The sequence below is a fragment of the Dufourea novaeangliae genome, unplaced genomic scaffold, assembly GCF_001272555.1.
Source record: "Dufourea novaeangliae isolate 0120121106 unplaced genomic scaffold, ASM127255v1 scaffold205, whole genome shotgun sequence".
NCBI classification, from domain to species: Eukaryota; Metazoa; Arthropoda; class Insecta; order Hymenoptera; family Halictidae; genus Dufourea; species Dufourea novaeangliae.
Genome location: NW_015374106.1, coordinates 104,647 through 124,544, shown reverse-complemented (window position 1 = coordinate 124,544; position 19,898 = coordinate 104,647). Strand labels below are relative to the sequence as shown.

Sequence of the window (19,898 nt, the reverse complement as noted above, 5' to 3'; positions counted from 1 at the left end):
GAAGAAATTGCTGTAAACAATAGGGGAATTGTATGGTGAGGAGTCGGTTCATAATAAGACCTGAAGTGGCAAGGTCGATATGTACATACGCTGCGCGGAAAACGGCTGGATGTGTTCAATGCTTTTTCAGTTCAATTGATTACACGCGGGATTGGCCATGCGCAACCAATTGTGTTGGAAGCTAAACCACGACAAAAGTGGAAACTGTAACCCCATTGTCCATTGTAGTTTGAATATACAATATCGTTTACGATGTGCCTCGTGTCGTACAATGGGGGACAAAAGTATTCGTACACCCTTTAAAGCGGAACAACTTTTTTAAAATTGGTCCAAATGACTTTTCTTCAGTGAAGTTAGGAACATTAGTTTACTAAAATTTTGTGTTTACTAAATATTGTACCTTCTTTTCCTTTCCCTTTTCTGTGTTATTGTTAATAAAGAGTGTTACTTGTTAATAAATAAATATATATTATATATATACCTTCTCTTTATACTGGTTCTGGTATTCGAAGCATGCATTCATACTGGATGTATCGAGGCAGCTAAAAAATTTCGATCTTCCTGAAATATAATTACGTTGCTTGTATCTTTCAAGCCGCTCGGTTCTTTCGAGGCGCCCGAAAGAAACGAGCCATCCGGAACGATTCGAGCCGACCGAAAACATTGGAGCTTCCCGAATTTTTCGAGCCGCCTGAAACTTTTCTATTCAAAATTTGTATATATCTATAAATATTTAAACTTCTCCGTTTCTGTATTAAATCTCACTGAAAAGCGGTTAGAAATATGTTTCACCGTTATTTTGCACTTCACAATTTGCGTTTAAAGATAGGCCTGTTTTAGGGCTATCCAAGGTGTCCTACCCCCTTAAGTGAACAGCGGGGCGTCCCATTCTCGATATTAAACCATGCGGCATAAAGTAGTACCATTCGCGTCCACTGGCAGAAGTAAAACCCACCCCCGTATCACGAGCTCTGGAGCGCCACAAGAATCATAACCGTCTAACCACCCTAAAAATCGGCCGGAATCTCCGGCAATCTTCGAGCGAAACCGATAAAACGCAAGCTCCTAGTTTACACCCGTTCGACCAATGAGAGCCCGGGTTGGTCCGGCGGACGGCGGCCGTCACGATCACCTGAAGTGTCCGACGTTCGTTTTCACCGAGTTATTTCCGACTCCCGGCTATCATGCCCGGCGAATAAGAGGCGCGGACGTCCCTGGTTTTGCACGCGGCGATTCTCCAAGCTCGTTTCGTGTGCCTGACGTTTCAGCTCGATTTAGGTGAAAGAGTAGTGGAATTGGAGGAGGGAAGAGGCTGATTTATCCTCCTACGCGTCTGCAGGAGCCGGCTAGAGGGTAAGAGGTGTGGAATGAGAAGCCCGAGGGTGCGAGTGGAGAACGTACTAGTGACCTGAATACGTCCTGCTCCGGGGCACAATCTATGAACATCTTTTCCTGGTAATGCTCTATGCGGATTCCTGTACCGCGGTCAGTATTCCGATCCCTAACCATCCCTGTCTTTCTCTATTTGAATATATTTAGGATTTCTGTCTATCACTGCAGGGAACACCGGAAGATTTTGAATTATTCGATTGGACGTGTCTACTCTGCGCGGTCTCGCGTATAGTGTTTCGCGTAATGTATGGATCTATGCGGAATGAGACGGAACACCACGTGGGTAATCTTCCCGAATGGAGTTTCGAGCGGAAGATTAAGCGTCCATTACGGGGAATATACAGGGTGTTTAAAAAAAGGTTCTAATACTTTAGGTGCTTATAGTACTCACCGAGTAAGACTACAGTGTTTTATTAATATAGGGCCTAAAATCAATCCTTCTGATAAAATATACAAAATTGTATTTTCACATTCGTTAAAAATGTTCCACGTGTTTTCCTTCCATTTCGACACAAAACTCACATCTGCGATCAGAGGTTTATATAATACTGTTGTAACGTTTGAAGCTGCGAAGCTGGCTACACGTTACAACTGAAGATGCTTTCGACTTCGAGGATTGATGTGTAGATCGTGCGGTCGTTTCGTTGCACACCGAGAGTATTTAAAAAAAGAGTCTGAGATGTGACATATTAGAGAACAGATGTAATATATTTGACGTGTACAAATACAGGGTGGGGAATTTAAAACAGGGCACCTGAATAACTCGCTTGTTTTTGGAGATAGAAGAAAATGCATCAGACTAAACTTATTTGGTATCGAGGGGCTCATAATCTAATGTTACTAATTTTTTGATAGGTGAAGGCATCAAGGAGATATGAAGAATGGACAACACTTCGAACACCGCTTGAAATATAATTTGTTTTACAAATAATTTTACGAATCATTCATTTTAAACCATATTTGGTGTAATACCTGTTTACGAAGAATTTGACGCTTTACCCAAATTCGAGAAAAAATATTAGGCATTCCATTTAGGAAATAGAAGATGACCCTCGTATCTCGATAAAAAAGCAAAGTAACAAAAAAACAGATTACAACATTGTGTGTCCCCCTGGAAACTATGCAACATTTGTTTGAAAAATTTTTTCGTATAACAAATAACTTACGAGTTATTTGAAATCGTCATGTTACGAGACTCACCCTGTATTTTTTTAGTGGAATGACACGTATCAAATAACTGTTTAATCATTCTCTAGTGATAGTATACTTTGCTTTGTATAATCAGTGATCAATATTGATGATTTATATAAATCAGTTGTTCAAACATTGGGACGAAACTGTTAGATACTATTTCCATTACAGGATTAAATGTTTACATACCTATCCCTGATTCTTAATTCCTATAGATGCTCCCTTTAATTAGTACTAATGGAGCACTATATATTAAACGATGTTAAGAATCACTAGAAACTGAACATCGATTCATTTCGTAGCTCCTGAGACAGATTACTGGGTGGGGAACGAGAGAAATAGAATTTCCTCTCTTGATGGAACCCCAGAGTGCTTCGGGCCCAGTCTCAGTCAGGATACCAGTTATTATTTGCTGTCGCCGGCGAAAGTCATGAGAAAGCAGAAAACGGAAAATTATTCAAGCGTGGCTCGACACAATGAGCAAAAAAGACGTCGTCGGGGTGGAAGCGGAGGATGGTCTGATAGAGACGAAGAAGGGTTCGCCAGGGGGTCCAATCTAACGATTTGTATTTACGTTGGCTGTGAGCAATACTTCCTCTTTGATTCTCCTCCATTTTTTTCGACTGGCTGTGAATACTTCAATGACATAAATTCTTCTGGAACAACCAAGATTGTTCGATCACTGCGTTGATCGTTCATTGAATATATTATTCCACAATAAAGTTTTCGTTGCGCCGATTGTTAATTGTAAAAACAATTTTTGTATTTTTTAACATGGCACCCTGTTAATGTATTCACCCTTATGAGTAAGTAATATGGTGTTTTTTTATATTTTGAAGTTAAATATTAGGAGTGACTACCAATTATTGAATTTTGTATTTTTTAAGAAAAAGATTAGATTACTTGATCCTGTCCAAATTTAGTGTACGATTTTGGAATAATTTTAGGAAATAAAGAAATAACAGCTTATAAAGACAAAAAGTTCTTTTCACTAACAAGTATCAACTCTGCAAAATTCATATAAATTCAACACATTAGTAGTTGTAGACAATTTTATGAGAAATATTGTGTCCAAATATGAAGGTTATCGGATGAATAGTTTCGGAGTTCTGCTGGGTGCCAGCTGACAAGATCCTTCCAGGCATAACGGTAAACAATGTTGCATAACTCCGCCATTTTGTAATTTGAAATAGTAACCAATATATGAAAATAAGAGAAAATGTTGTCTAGTATCGATTCAAAATATTTCAATATTTTACTCAATAGTTAAATATAAAAATTTCAAATTTACTTTTTTTTTGTAGCTTACAGCCTGGTGTAAGCCCGTAGCGAGCGGTGATCATTTTGATCGTAACATTTACATCTACATTTTAATTCTATTCTCGAGTAATTAAATTTCGGCGTGTACACGGCGATCCTGATACAGAAAGGCTCCACGTATGAATTTCTCCGTAAATACGATTTGATGACATGGAAAGCGCGAGAACAAATGAAAGCAAGTAAACTGGTCAGCGGTAGAAAATCGGGTGACCAAGTCCACTGGCGTAGCACCGCGTCAAGCCCCGAGGCGGATTAATTTAAGGGCGAGATAAATCATTCAGCTATCTCGGCAGGTACAGCAAAAACATTTATCAGCCCCCGCTAACCTGTCCGGAAGTGGTCTCCAAAACTCACAGTTATAATCGCGACTTAATGGCGACTCCGTGTTGATCATTATCCGCTCTGAGATACACGGGACGGAATTTTTGTTTGAACTTCCGGTTTTCCGCCGCGCGGAATCCACCTAGGTCAGTAATTATTAGCACAATTCCTCTTTATTGCTACTGTTAGCTTGGAAACGAATTGTTCGGATTATATAAGGTCCCTAGTAGATTCAATCTCTTTTTAATATTTAAATATACATACGATGTTTATTTCATATTACGAAAAAAATATTTTTTTCCCAATATGAAATAAATATTTATTTAATATTGGAAACAAAATATTTCTTCTCAATATAAAATAAATAATAATTTAATATTATAAAGAAAATATGTTTTTCTAAATATAGAAGAAATATTCATTTAATATTGGAAACAAAATATTTTATAACGGACCGTGAATAGTTACACTGAAAACACGGACGGCGTACTGCATACTACGTTCCCTTTTTCATAAATTTAAAAAAAGGCAGTGATATGCTTTTCGGTTATCTTTTAATTTAACAGTTTTATTTTTAATAGTACATAATTAGAATAAAAAAAAAGAGTAAGAAAAATTTGAAAAAATAGACTTCTCCATACTGTTGGCGCGGCGAACGCCGTTCGTGTCCTCCAGGGTCAATTTTGAAAATAATTTCAACTTGTACGAGAATTTAGATAGAAAGTAAAGCATAAAACTTTAAGTATTTTTCTGCATTGCAGATTTATCTATTACAACCATTTGAAATTGTTTTTAAGTTTTGCACAAGTATATATTTAGAAAATAGTATTTAAAATATCGATGAAAACATTTGTTTTCGTTAACAGCATATTAATGCGCATAATTCACAGAATAGTGTTGTTAGACAAAGGTCAATGTATTTTCCGTACTTTCAGATCTAGATCTGGGCACAACGGTATCTGTAAACTTAACAATTATTTCTGTGATTGCCATGTTTCCAGTGAGAAATTGTGGTAGTGTTTCAACTCCTTGTCGAGGCTGGCGATCGAAGGGGTACCCCATCTGACGAGCATCGGGATATTTCCTATCTTTTAACCCACAGAAACTCACTGCATCATTACAACCTGATGATTCTTCCTGTTCGACCTAAACATTGCAAAATTCACGTAAGCTATTTATTGTACGTTTCGTAATTTTTTATACAAATACGTGATAAAATAAACGGATATAATGGCAAACTAAAGATTCATTTAGATAAACAAACTTTCGTCAATAAAAATAATAAAAGAACGTGTCTGTATAGTTGGATCATTCCACGTCAAATCGATCGCTCTGTGCACTTGATGTCAGGGATTTTGTCCAAAATGAAATGTGATATAGTGCACATGAAATTGGGGGGGGGGGGCTGTCAAGCACTTGTTTACAAAATAGATGTCAAAGTTCACAATTTTTACATATTTCGTGAATCCAGAGTGTACTTATAAATTTCTATTTGGAAAACTATTCATCGTATTGAGTTCATACTCCCTTTATTTTAATATAGAAGCTTCGGCCTATTTGAATAATATTATTTTAAATTGAAAAATCATTTCTATAACATGGCAATTTTTTCCCAGACGTTAGTGTCGATAAATTTGAAAAATATGACAGGTATTCTTGGAAATCCTACCTACAAGATAAGGTGCATTTGAAAATGATGATATTGAAATTAACTCGGCAATGATCAGTAAAAGACAGAGGTGCAGCCCGTTTTAGATCAGCGAGCTACACGCTCGGCGATTACGGTCGGCCGATGGCCTAGGTAGCACTCAAACGATTAAAGTTACCGGCACCTGTTGTTGAACACTCTGTATGTAGTGTAAAAGTAGACAGAAATCATAAATATACTTACAGCATCATCGCTATAATTTGATATCATAACAAAAAGATCCATCGGGTAGCCTACTCGGTTTCCTTTAGGAACCAACATATGTTGTGGCCATCCACATCCACAAAAATTGAAAAGCTCCAAATTATCTCCACTAATCGGTCTATTCTCGTCCAAATTCCGGAAAGTTCTTTCAAAAGGTATTGTTATCGATGAGTCCGTTGAGTTATGCTCAATTGTATTTTGTCCTGGCCGAACTGTAACGTAATAAGCATAAAATTCGTACTTAAATTTCTAGATGAAAACATTGCAAACTATAATATATATAAAGCAAAGTGTAACATAAATACGGTCTAAAGTAGTGAAACAGATAATTAAATAATAGAAACTTTAAGGGGTGATAGCTGCTATAATTATAAGTATGAAAAAAAATTAATCTGCCTTCCCGTAAACATAATATGATAACCAGTTATACATTTTAAAATGACGTAAAACTATGTCAGCGGTAATCAGTTACAGACTTTAAAAGGTCGTAAAACTACGGCAGCAGTAACCAGTTTTTTACCAAACCAAATTGTAAAATAACGAGACCAATCAGAAAACTTCGGATAAGCGGCACTTAACCTTCCAGTAGGCGCGTAGGTGTTTATTACGGATTGTAGTGCGTTGTTTACCATTGTAGAACATACTTTCTAGCACATATAAAATTTCAGAACCTTTTGTTCACAGTACATAAGTAAAACTATGTTATTTTTAACTATGTAAAGACTTTTTATTTGTCTTAGATTACACTTGTACCTTATTCAATAAACAACATTCATTTTGTAGCAAAGTAATGAAAAAACCTATTGCAACAACATATTAAGTGGATAACATTAGAATAATACTTGAACTTGATAAATTTTATTGCTAAGAATATAAAAAACAACTCTTCTAATGTAAATCAATTAACACAAACATTTTTCATGTGGTCCTTGCCAGGCGTATCCGTCGCAGTTTTTACACGCTTTTCTTGTAACTTTAATTTTGTTCCTTAATAAATTTTGTCCTCCCGTGGACATACATAACATCTTCCAACATAATTAGTGTTGTGATGCTGAGCAACTAGTAAAGGTTTGGTTCTGGTATTTGCAATAGTAGTTTTACACGACTTCGAATTGTAGCAGGAAGGCTTTCTATAGTGTATCTGTGTTCAATTTGAGATTTTGTTAGATCCCAAGCAAAATCGTTGATAAATGACTTGCTGCCCAATGTTGTAGAGGAGTTGTTAGACTTGTAAATGTAACAAGAATTGATAAAGGACAGATTAAGTAGATTATAAAAAACTATGATGTCAAAAACTATCATGTGTCACCATATTTTATCATTTTGGCTACGAGGTATAGTTCTCGCTAAGATATAGCGTGGTCATAAATTAACGTATGGAGTGGCGGCAGCAGTTGATACCGCGGTACTCAGACCCGCACGTGGCTTTAACGGAAAAGAATGTGAACTGGCTGTAGTTCATTTACTACCAGATTAACTGTAAACTCTGTTTAGTATTTGCCACATTTGAAGGAACTTTAACTTTTCGCAGGCTGGTGTGAACAATAAAAACAAGTCAGAAGCATCTTAGAACTGAATGAAAATTGCACATTATTAAACAAAGCTCGAGCTCCTTATCTCGCCCTCTATTTTTAAATTGAGATGTTGAGTACTGGACTGATTTTGCAACGACGCTATGCGAGGTCTATAACTATGTAGGTCTGTCTCAATGGTTATGCTAATAATACCATAATTTGCATAAGCAGATCTGAAAGAAGTCGAGCGACAGGAATGAAAAAGGCATGCACATTCCATTGAATAAATCCTCATAGACCCGTCTTCCCTAACACAGTCATTAACACATAACGCAGAGCGTTAATAGGGGACGTCGCACATAGACTTCCTTAGAGCGAGTAAAGTACCCGTCTTGCCTCTATGCCGTCCCACTGGACTTCTTTCCAACTCTGCATAACGCATACATATTGCCCGCGCAGTCGTCTCAGTGTCTCGCATCAGGCATTTTTAATTCGTATTTTCAACAATCAATAACTCGGTATCAATAACATAATTTTGTTATTTTTTAACCCCTTGAACTTTGTGACACCTATAGCAGAGTATCCATATATGAATTTGTCCTACAACTCTACAAAATAGGTCCATTTATAAAAAAACTACACACCCTATGAAATAAATGCTTTCGAAACAACGCCATATTCGTACACACAATTTTTCATACAATATATAATTAAGATATTATTCGTGTTATGCAAGATTAGGTAAATATGTATCACGAAAGTAACATACGTATTATAGAAAATTTGTCCATTTCAATCATTAAATTCTTCTGCTGTCGGAAAGTAAAAGGTAGCCCACGTTCATCTTCCTTAGGAGCAATGAAAATCCGTACTGTTCCTCTTCGTGGCGTATTGTTGCGATTATTAACAATAATCGTATATTTAAAATCGGAATGATTCAAATGAGTAAATCTAGCGAGTACTGGCCCCCGCGGTGTGAAATCTAATCCACGAGACAAATCTACGACACTTTGAGTCCAGAAGGTATTTAAAACGTTGCGCCGCTGATTAGTTGTCAATCGAAGATCTAATATTTCGACGCCTGGATAATCCAACTACAAATGTTAATATAAAAAATAATTAACTGTAGTGCATATTTATTTACTGTACACGTGATCTATTTTGACGGTACTGAAATTGGTATGTTTTTAATATTTTCATTGAATTATCATTATATTTTATGTTGTGTAAAATACACTTTTTGGACATTTCTGTTTCTAAAAGCGTATCATTGTACATAAAAATATAACTTATGTCGTATTCTACATCCTTTCGATACTGACTGATGATTTTAACTGATTTTTTAATGTTCAGAAAAAGTTACGCGTGAATAAATTTAGTCTGTAATAAGCACATGAAATTTTTTCTGGGCCAAAGACCTTAACATTCAACGACCTTAGATATGGCATAAGGTTAATTTTGTACATATCTGCATAACCCAATTAAAACAATCTAAATCTGCTCATGACTGCATTGCATGCATCTTTTTACATTTATAAAAGTTATACAAAAACTCTTGAAGAAGTGATATCTCATAAGAAGTATACTAAAAATACCATTCTTATTACTTTTGAGAGAAACCACGTATTAAATATTACTATTTACTTTCGAATATTACTATTAAATTTTTTCTACTACTTTTATAATTATTATATTGCTATAACGCGGTTATAAATAGTACAAAATCAAGTCCTAAAATGTCACTAACGGTCATACAAAAAATACTTTCCATCTTCTTTTCTAAAACTAAGTACTATACCGTTACAATAATGAGTACACATCTGGACTCCAGAACCAGACTGTATTAAGTCCACTTTTTGTGAAAAATGACATTTTATGTGTGTCTAGTATTAAAGTTTTCTCTCCTTCCCATGGTAAAAATTATTTCGTTCTTAGTCGTTTTGTTTTTAATATAATAGTGTAAAAATGATATTCAGTCCATATTTTGTTCCAAGCCGAGCAATGTAAAGTCCATCACATAGGGGATTTAATGCAAGGTTTACCATTTCTACATATCCAGACTTGTCTTATATACATTCAATAGTTCGAAGGTACCGATTGTTTTTCGTTGAATCCTTACCGAAGGGTTCCAAAGTTACAAGGTTTCTATAACTTTGATTTGCTCTGCTCTAAGGTTTGTTAAGTGTGACTTAATATACTCTGGCCCTGGGGTCCAAGCATATAATTTGTAGTTTCCAATCACAGTAAAATATACGTGTACAAACCTGCTGTACAGTATACTCTGGTAGAGTATTTTTATATTCTTGGAAAACATCATCGACAAAAGCATGCCATCGATAGAATATTGGATCCCTCATATCAGTGGCAGTATCGCCCATTATACCAAATCTCTCCTGTGTAACATAAAATGAAATTTTACAGTTAAAAATTAATAGAATACAAATAAAATAGGATCAGTAGATACCTTTTTACGAAAACATAGATATCTATTTTTCATTTAAAAATCACTGGAATACATGTAACGAAAGCAGACGAAGTTCTTCATAAATTCATAGCCTACTACTGGCTAAGAATTCGGGCATACGTTTTAATAAGGAAAGCGTAAAAATGGAGGACAGGGTGTTAATAAAAACGCGGGACAAATTCACAGGATGGATTTTACATGCCAAGTTAATTGATACGAAAATCATAAATGACGAAATTGTGTCCTACTTGACAGGCGCACTCTGCAATTATTTTACGAGTTGGTTTCATTTAAATTTAGTTAGGTATGTCGCATTACGAAATCTTATAAACTTAAAACGTAAAAATCTTTCCGAAGTGTTATCTTTCTGAAGCGGATATTATCCTTCTAAGAGGATAGTTCCCGGTTAGACCACAGGTAAGGTGGCTACCGGTAATCATTAATACTTTTGTTCGCTATTATTTCCCTCGGTGATGTATATACAGGATGTAACAAAAATGTTGTCCGACCCGGAAATGGGGCACTCGAGGGGGTGAATGGGAACAAGTTTTTCCTTAACAACAATGTAATCTAAGGCTTCGTTACCGAGATATTAACAAAAAACCCCGACCAATCAGAGCGCGAGTTTGCCAGCCGAGTTCCCGCGCTAGCGGTGGCTACGCGCTGCTCTTGTACTACGAAGCTTCGAACAAGTAGGCCAGCATGCAACGCAGGAAACTGCGCATAATAGCAAATAAAAAAGACGTAACAAATAAAATCATACTTTTTATCATCTGTCGTTTGTTATTTAAAAAGATTACTGAATGAAGCATCAATGTAGAAAAATTATGTGTAACGTAAAAAGACGAATGCACAGTTACTTTTTTAAACAGAATGGAAATTAATAATTATTTGAAGACGGAGGCTCAGGAATTTGCAAATTCCTTTTTCAAATAACGTATTAACGAAAAGGTAATGTAACAGAAAATGAACGAGAAGTGATCGTAGTTCGTTATTAAATCGTATCTTAAGTCGATCTTATTGATTATTAATAATGTTTAACTATTAAACATAATATGTATAGTATAAATTAACATATACTGAGATGATTTGAAACAACTTTTTCTTAGCAAAAATGTTATCCGAGGCTTTGTTACCGAGATATTATTCGAAAAACCCCGACCAATCAGAGCGTGAGTTTACCAGCCGAGTTCCCGCGGTAGCGTTGGCTACAAATCGCAGCGCGTAGTATTATGAATTAAGTGCTCAGTATTCAAATAATCCTTATGGTATACAAATTTATTGCAATGTACTTACCAAATAACGATGGTCCGGATCATGGCAATAAGCGAAAGCAATGTGACCAAAATTGTGAAGATCTCCATAGATGTTTTGATTCGGGGACAGGATACTAGCTTCCATTATATTTCCTAATATGTCAATACCATTTTTTTCGGTCAATTGTATTCGTTCACCTTTTGTACTAATCACCGAGCCGGTATGAATAGCTTCGTATATACGATCGCGCCATCTTTCTAAATCTTGTATGTCGAAATTTAATTGATCCGCTGGTCGGTTGATATCCCGAAGAACGGCGCCACTAGGACGTGCGGGCCATGTACGACCAGCAACAATAGAATCCAACTTTGGGAAATAAGCTTCGGGGATTGGCTCACGCCAATTAATAAATCGTTTTACACGCCCAAGCCGGTTGCTCAAACGTTCACAATTATACCTGAAAGTATAACAACTGAGTTTTGTTTGATATCCATCAGTAATTCTCGTTAAGAAGATTTTAAAATAGACATATTTGATTTCTATTATTTAAGATACACTTTCAACATACGTATCTGTACATAGGATTTTTATCAACAGGTGGGAAGGAATTTACGTAGTCATACTATATGATAAAATAAAATGAAAGTTATTATTTTTTAGTTATAAGCTGTTTGGTCCACGCAACTTGTTCACCCTAAATAACTTCTAAAGCATGCATTGCATGAACAAATTTTTATTAGAAAAGTTGTATGGTTTGGAGGGATACATTATGTAATGCATATATTTTTTTTTTGTAAGTGGAGGTGTTACAGAGATTTGAAGGTCAACTTCGTTTTTCTTAAATGGAATGCTATATTTTTTATGCCAAAATATCGAAGAGCTTTAAATTTTGAGTAAAAAAGTACTGACCTTTATTAGCCGTGAACCTAATAATTAACGAATAATTTCACTTTGTTTCTTGAAAATGGTCTGTGCGTAATATCAAGTTGAAGATTCAATACCAGCAGACTTCCGTAAGTATAGTATGGACTAAATGCTTAAAAAGTTACGCTTAACAATGTTTCATACAAAAGACATACCTGGCCAAGATTTGTTGATGCATGTAGTAGAATAGTTCTCCACGACGATCTTTGTTGACAATTTTAATATCTCCTTCAAATGGATAGACCAAATGCCAATGCCAATGATGAAGATTAATCCCAATATCTTCTCTCCAGTAAGCAATACGATGTTCTTCGTCAAGATCTGAGGCAGTGTAATCTCTAGGAATATCGATTGGAATCTGCATGCAATGAAAAAACTTAACGTTAAAAACGTTGTCTGCTTCGTATCATTGTACTACATAGTTGAGTATTGCATCCGGCGTTTATAATTTGTCATGTTGAAAACTATGCCCTATAATATTCATAAAAAGTGCAAAGTATTCGTCAAAAAATATATGAAGCCGGTTTAACTGGAAATTTCAATTTTGGATATTGACTTATTTAACACATTGACTGCCACAGTGAAAATGACCATACGTAGCCAGACACACTTTATCTCGTTTTTTTAGTCATAAATCGTCGAAAATATATGCGTGTAGTTGATAGAGGCTGTTGGTCTTGTTTTAAATTATATTACGATCTTAATTTTACGTAAAAATTTTATAACGACATTTAAATAATCCAGCTTCTTTGCAATGTACGTGTCACCCATATTTGGGTGACGTGGCAGTCAAAGTGTTAACTAATAAGTCAATATAATCCTTGGACATTAAGCAACAAGCAATCGCACGTAAAAATTTTTTTCAAATATCTAATATTTGAATCCAACAAAATTTTGTTTATTTATACCATGCTATTGTAATGCCATGGTTACGGAAGTTGCGACGTTCAATGAAAAAGCGGTTTCCTATGGACGATTTATGTGAGGTTCGGTGAAGGCAGTTAAAAATTAAAATTCACAGGTATAAGATTTTCTCTTTACAACTAATTTATTATAAGAAACACAGGAGTACAGTATCTCAGTTCTGTTTTAAATTATGCATACTGTTCGTTCTTTACTAATGCTAATTTCGTATTACAAAACCAGCGCTAAATAGGAGCCTCTAATTTAGTTACAGAAAGCCTAAGCTGATTAAAAGAATATCCAAGCCTCCTGTACAGAGTTCAAATCGCTTCCAGAAGTAGTTCTGGAGCGCGAGTAAGAATTCTAGGCGTTAGATATACAGGGTGAGTCTCGTAACTTGACGATTTCAAATAGCTTGTAAATTATTTATTGTACGAAACAAATTAAAATAATAATTGACGCGTTATAATACAATAATTACGGCTGGCGCGTTACACTATTGTACATATATTTGGCTACGGAATTTCATTAAGAAATTTAGAATTGGACAATTAGTTCTGGAAATTTTACCCTTTAAAAAATTTTTACGTTTTTGTTGGTATAGTTAGAAGTCCAAAAGTTCCGAAAAACCATCTTTGCCACGTTAATCCCCAAAGATTAAAACACTGTAAAAATATTCTACAACCACCTGCATCCCCGTACATAAATCTTGCTTAAATAAATAGAGATAGGAAGTAACGGGTTGAATTTTCGTTGTTGTAAACATTATATGGATTCAGATGAATTTTTATTTTGTGTATTAGTCTTTTGATTTTAGAAATGTTACCCTCTAGATCCGCCATTAGAGGCGCCATGTCTGTACAACAAAATCAACTCTTTCTAGAGCTATCGCATATTGGAGATCAATGAAAACCTCGGCTTGAATTGTTTCACATGAAAAATTAAACAAAGAATCAAATTATAAAATATATTTCTTAAACAAATAATTTTTAAAAAAAAAATATTTACATGATTGGATTCCACATTCACAAACACACAATTCAAAAACATATTGATAAAGTTATAATTAGTCTTTTCGCAGAAAATGGGTTGTCCAAACCTGCCCGTTCGGAGTGACCTACAGTGATACAGAACGCTGATTTAGGAGTTCAGAAACTTAATTTACATGTAAAATAGGGAATTTCAAAACCAAATTTGCTAAGCATATGTTCATCGTTCATAATTATTAAAAAAATACAAACTTAATAAGTAACGTTTTTTAATAATCATTGTTTTATAAACATAAAAAATTATTTTTTTCAGAAAATCAAATTTATAAAAAAATTTTCGTGAACTGAAACAATGACTGATTCTTTCCATACATTAATTGCATTCTCCGATTGTTTAATATTCACAATTTCGTTAGCCAGGAGAACAATTTTGATAGATGTCCATTAATTTTCGAGAATGATATAAGAAAACTTGTCATTGAGAATGAGACCTCCGTCGCAAAAAATAATTTTTTATTTTATGTATAAAACAATTATTATTAAAAAACGTTACTTATTAAGTTTGTATTTTTTCATAAAGTTGAAATTCCCTTTCTTACACCCAAATTAAGTTTCTGAACTCCTAAATCGTCGTTTTGTACCAATTGTGCGACCGTGTAGTTCAATGTAAACTCAAATTCATGGAGGTGCTTTTGAACGAGCAGCGTCAGTTATAAAAATAAGGCGTGAGAGCAAGAGACTGTGAATGTTTTTAGACACACTTTGTATAACCTACAAAGAAACAAAATGATCAAAAGGGTTATGTACATACCCTTGATCCTGAAGGTACAAGATTGGCTTCCTCCCGAGCTCTATTAAAAATTGCACCATCAACATATTTGTCTGGAAATACTTCAGTCAAAGGTGGTATCGGCAAATCTTTTGTATCGGGACGATGTAATATAGCTACTGAAAGAGCATAAATAAACATTTGGGAATTTACACGATCGCGGCAATACACAGCTACTGATAAGAAATCCTCGTACGTCCGCATGCCTAAAAAATAAAGCATTAAAAATGATTAGCTACGACTTACGAACATACATATACATGTATGTCCTACACAAAATGTACGAAGTGCAATAGAACGCCTATGTGAATACTTCCACTGCTTCTAAAGATACCGAATATTGTAAACAAAGAAATTGAAAGTTTGTGATAACAATAGTTGTAACACTAGTGATCAGCATTATATTATTGTATCATTATTTAGTATCAGCACGTCTCATCTTAAATAACATTTTCCTTCTTAATATAGAGATTAGATATTCAAAACTACTCAAGTCAATATCGAATTTAATAACATTCTGTGTTCTGCTCTAAACTCTACTAACTGCTCCGAACTCAAATAACGTTCTTACTGTTCAGGCTTTCGGGTATAAGCCGTGTCCTTGTGGAATTGTATTCCCGACGTTTCGCAAACATTGCTGCTAGCTTCATCAGGGGGTCGAAAGACACACTCATTTTGGTGTGTGCTATGTGGTGCTTCTCTAATATACTGGAGCCTGCTCATGTTCCAGTGCATTGCTGCACAATCAGAAGAAATTTTAATTGTTCAGCTGACCAATTAAAGTTTTTTCCGCGGGTATAACTTGGATTTGATAGGTTAAGCAGGTTTAACGCGGATTCAACGTGTTGAGCAGGTATAGCGCGGACTCTTGGGGCGCTGTGGCCTCCTTCTGTCAGGAGGTTCTCACATGGAAGGAGGGCGCCGAGCGGAATCGGGAAAGATCCGATCCCGTTCGAAGCGAAAGAAGAGGAATGAGGCTGGCGCGGAGGCCACAAGCTGCTGCCTCCGTGGCCGTCCCCCTTCCAGGAGGTGGGACCGGCACGGGGAGCCCACGGGCACAAGCGGAAAAAGGGTTGCCCCGCGGGGGGCGCGACTGATAGGGGTCATAACTGCGATGACCCCTCGCGCCGCTCGCAGGGCAACGAGGGCCGAGGAGGTGGTACTGGGGGTACCACCTCCTTTCGCGGTCGGCCCACGAGAAGACAGCGTCGAGAGATGACTCATCGACGCTATAGGTAGGAGCTGAATTCCCCCCCAGAGAAGAGCCCTCCCTCCAAGGCTCGAGGGAGAGCAAGGGCGGAGCTGATCGCGGTGAGTGGTCGAACGATCCCGTGACCAGCCCTCACGCCCGAGAGGATCACCGGGAGTTTGTTAGCGGGTGAAATCCCGCATTGGTCGTCTCCGCCCACAGCGAAGGCGTTGCACCTTTTTAACGTTTTCCCCACGTTAAAAGAAGAAAAAAAAAGGAGGTGTAGCGCGGTTGCAGGCGGGTACGGACGGGTTGGTAGCGGGCATCGCTGGGTAAGCGCGGGGCAGGTATCGATTGGCCGGCCCGGATGATTGAAGAAACGGCCGAGTGATGGGCGGGATAAACCCGCCCGATGCAAATCTCTATATCATTAACAAATTAATTGGTTTCATTAAGGTCGTTATTATAATCTTTGATGATTTCCACGGGCATATTCATTATGTCTAAATTGTGTGTTGGATTGGGGTCCTGAGGATTACAGACAAACGTTCGATCAGCTTCTCTTGTCTTTACGAAGCACATTTTCCAAAGAGGAAAAATGTTTTTAACTTCACCAATTTCGCATGTCCCTTGTTTTAAGTGATCATTAAATATTTTTAGGTGGATTGTGCGGGATCCCGACATTTCGGTCTCATGACAAGACGAAGAAGTTCGGGCGATATCGAGCGAAATCTAGATACTTTCGCTACGCTCGAGATCCCAAAAGTTTCGGAGCCCGAAACTCATTCCGATCTCTAAACATTAAAGGGCAGTCCGACTTTGGGTCGACTCGGCAAAAATTGAACGTGATCGATTCGAGAGTCTAACAACCCCCTAAAGACCGAATCGAGTTTCGGATCCCAAAACTTTCGAGACCCCGAGCGAGACGAGAATATCGAGATTTCTCTCGAATTTTTCCGTCCAATCTTGAAGCTGGGGCTCTCGAGTTTTGGTAGGCCCTGCACACTCCTGATTTTCAGCCTTTCATCTTTAATTGTGTATTCTACAAAATCTCTGGTCGCGGAATAGTCGGAAAATGCTAGCAGACCTTTTTGAGAGATCTTTTTGTTTATAACGATTCCAAATTATTTTGAGTTTCTACTGCATTTTTCTATGCCATTTTCAGAGGGAGAAAAATTCAAATCTAATGGTAATATTACTTTCTATACTTATACTGTATGAAATAAACGTAGGTATATTATGTGTAAACTACTACAAACCCATGAAAATGTTGGTAAGCCGCGCAGCTAGTTTTCGATGTGCTGGAAGAAATAACGAAAATGGCTCACGTCGATCCAATTGCATAGGAATACTAATATCCGGAAGCGTAATTTGTTTTACTGAAATCTTTGAATTCGTATCATCAGCAAAACGGTTGAATACTTGGGTTGCTACGGGGCGGTACCTATCAGCCTAAACAGAGTAACAAGATACAAGAATATATTATTAAATAACAAGTAAAATGTTATGTTATAATTTTGTTGAAGTTAAAATCTTCAAATTATCTGATTTTAGAAAAATTTCACTTGATCAATGCCCTCGTTACGCCAAAATGTAATTACACTCAACCCTCGTATAACACGGTTAATTCGTTCCGTGTTGTATCGAAACCATTTTAAGCGAAACTTACAATTAGAATTAATGCAAATCAGTGAAATTGCGTTTTGCGTTATATCGAAACCGTGTTACAAGATATAAAGTTATGCAATAGCGGGGATATTGTTCCAGAAGATAAATTTAAATGCATAAAAAAGAAAATTCATGCATGTCCGCAAATAGGCTACTGTTTGATCCACGAATAAGCTGCCGTTTCCCCCCTCCACTCTTTTGTAGTATGCCGCAGTAGCCGGGCTCACTGGCCGGACCGACTTACCTTTCATCGCTGGTTGGCTAAGGGCAACAAAGTTGTCAAACCAGTATTTATAAAATAGATTTTCTATCATTTTTATTTTACATTATTGAGATTATATCTAACAAATTGGTAATATTTTCTTAATAAAAATGAGCTCAAACACAATCTTATTTTAAGTTATATGTCAATACGTATTAAACATATTGTAAATCAGATAGTCTTGAGCTATTTCACTTTTATTACACCCAACAAGGTTTAAGAACTACAAACGCTCGACACTGCATGATCCGAAGAACAGGAATAATATTCCAAATTTTTCCAAATTCAAGGAAATATTTTCTTGTCTATCCTGTACTGAATTTTGTTACATTGTCTGTTTTGTCCAAATTACTCTACTTATTTCATTAGGTAGTGAATTTTTCACTTTATGAAGTGCAGCATTGTTATAGAAACTGTACTGCTTAAATCATGGATCCAGGAATGTTGTTCTTGCTATCCAATTATACTCAATATCTTTAAATCTATCTTTAAGTTTGCTGTATAATTTTGTCGCTATGTTAAAGCACCTTCGGTTTTTGAAGTTATTTTTGTTCTATCTTAATTGCTTGTTAGACCTTTTATAAAAACAATAACTTTTGAAATTGATACATACTTTTCAGTGCTTAGTTACTGGGCTGTCCCTAAAGTCCTTGCCAAAATTACAAAATTTAATAACTGCATACGCTAATGTAATCGGGAAAGTCTCCTCTATCTTTTAAAACTAAACTGAACTTTGTACCGTTTTTAGTTTTTACATAATACTCCATTTTTGCCCGAAATCGTTCGTTCTTACAAAAATTCATGTTTTTCAAAAACTGAGGGTGATAGAGCAAGTCTGCTTACGGATTCGTGTTTAGGACGAGAATTTCTGCAAGGATCGCGTAGTGGATATTACATCACAGAACTAACGTTAAAATTTGTTGGACAGTGTTACTATTTTTGTACGTTTTATTGTATGGAACCCTACAGCTACAAGCTGCATTACACCCTAAGTGCGGCGACAGTAAGCGATGTCCCCACTCAAAGCGTCAATTTACGAACAAAATTCCTTCCTCTTACGTTATGGTCAGCTGATTTCCCTTGTTTATAGTGAGTACAAAAAAAATAAAATCAATAAAGAATCAAGCAAACTAAATGAAACTAACGTACCAAATAATCAGATGGTATATTGAAGGCAACTTTCTTCTCTCCCTTAGGTACATAGGCTGGCTCACAAGGTCGATCAAAGAGATATAAAATATCTGTTTTATTGTTTGCCATGTTGATATAAGCTTTTACGCGCAGACGAAAAGAGAAAAATAACCTAGACTTATCTAATCACACTTGTAATATAAGTTTACTCAATAGTATGGTTTTATAAAATCAACTGTAAGTATAATTCACCGTTGCAGGGTTCCGAGAAAGAACGACGTTTACGCTTTCGCGATGAAAGGCAGTTGTTGGACAAATGAATTTAATCCTAGCTTTATAGGAGAATTTTTCAGGAAATAGTGGTCTTGTTATAAACCGCAAAATCCGTCACCGCTGTCCAAAATAATCAAAACTTGTTTTCGAAGAAAATACAGGTTCAGGCAAAAGTAATTGATGGACTTAGTTTTGCAATAACATTTGAACTAAGTGAAGTAAATGAAAAATTGAAGTTAGAAGTAAAGTTTATTGGTTGCTCCTTTTTACATTAAATATGAAAAATTAAATCCGTCAAGTGTGCATCATGATGTTGGAAGCAAGAATAGAATCTTTTCATGCTGTTTTCCATTACTTTT

At 36.2% G+C, this 19,898-nt stretch overlaps 1 protein-coding gene across 1 annotated transcript; it reads right to left on the bottom strand.

Moving 5' to 3' along the window:
- Nucleotides 1-5,124: 5,124 nt before the first annotated feature.
- On the bottom strand, nucleotides 5,125-19,395 carry LOC107190843 (phenoloxidase 2-like). Its single transcript, XM_015579729.1, has 9 exons — nucleotides 19,285-19,395; nucleotides 17,465-17,657; nucleotides 14,999-15,222; nucleotides 12,451-12,653; nucleotides 11,411-11,828; nucleotides 9,915-10,043; nucleotides 8,420-8,744; nucleotides 6,116-6,348; nucleotides 5,125-5,370 (listed from the first exon to the last, which is right to left on the bottom strand). The coding sequence occupies exons 1-9, from the start codon at nucleotides 19,393-19,395 to the stop codon at nucleotides 5,125-5,127; spliced, it is 2,082 nt and encodes a 693-aa protein (XP_015435215.1).
- Between the last annotated feature and the right edge of the window lie 503 nt (nucleotides 19,396-19,898).

Excerpts from the sequence above, each read along its gene's own strand:
- LOC107190843 (XM_015579729.1), bottom strand. The coding sequence starts at position 19,395 with ATGGCAAACAATAAAACAGATATTTTATATCTCTTTGATCGACCTTGT. Across the intron at positions 17,658-19,284 it reads ATATACCATCTGATTATTTG|GCTGATAGGTACCGCCCCGT; the intron begins GTACGTTAGTTT and ends TACTCTGTTTAG. Across the intron at positions 15,223-17,464 it reads GCTTACCAACATTTTCATGG|GCATGCGGACGTACGAGGAT; the intron begins GTTTGTAGTAGT and ends TTTATTTTTTAG.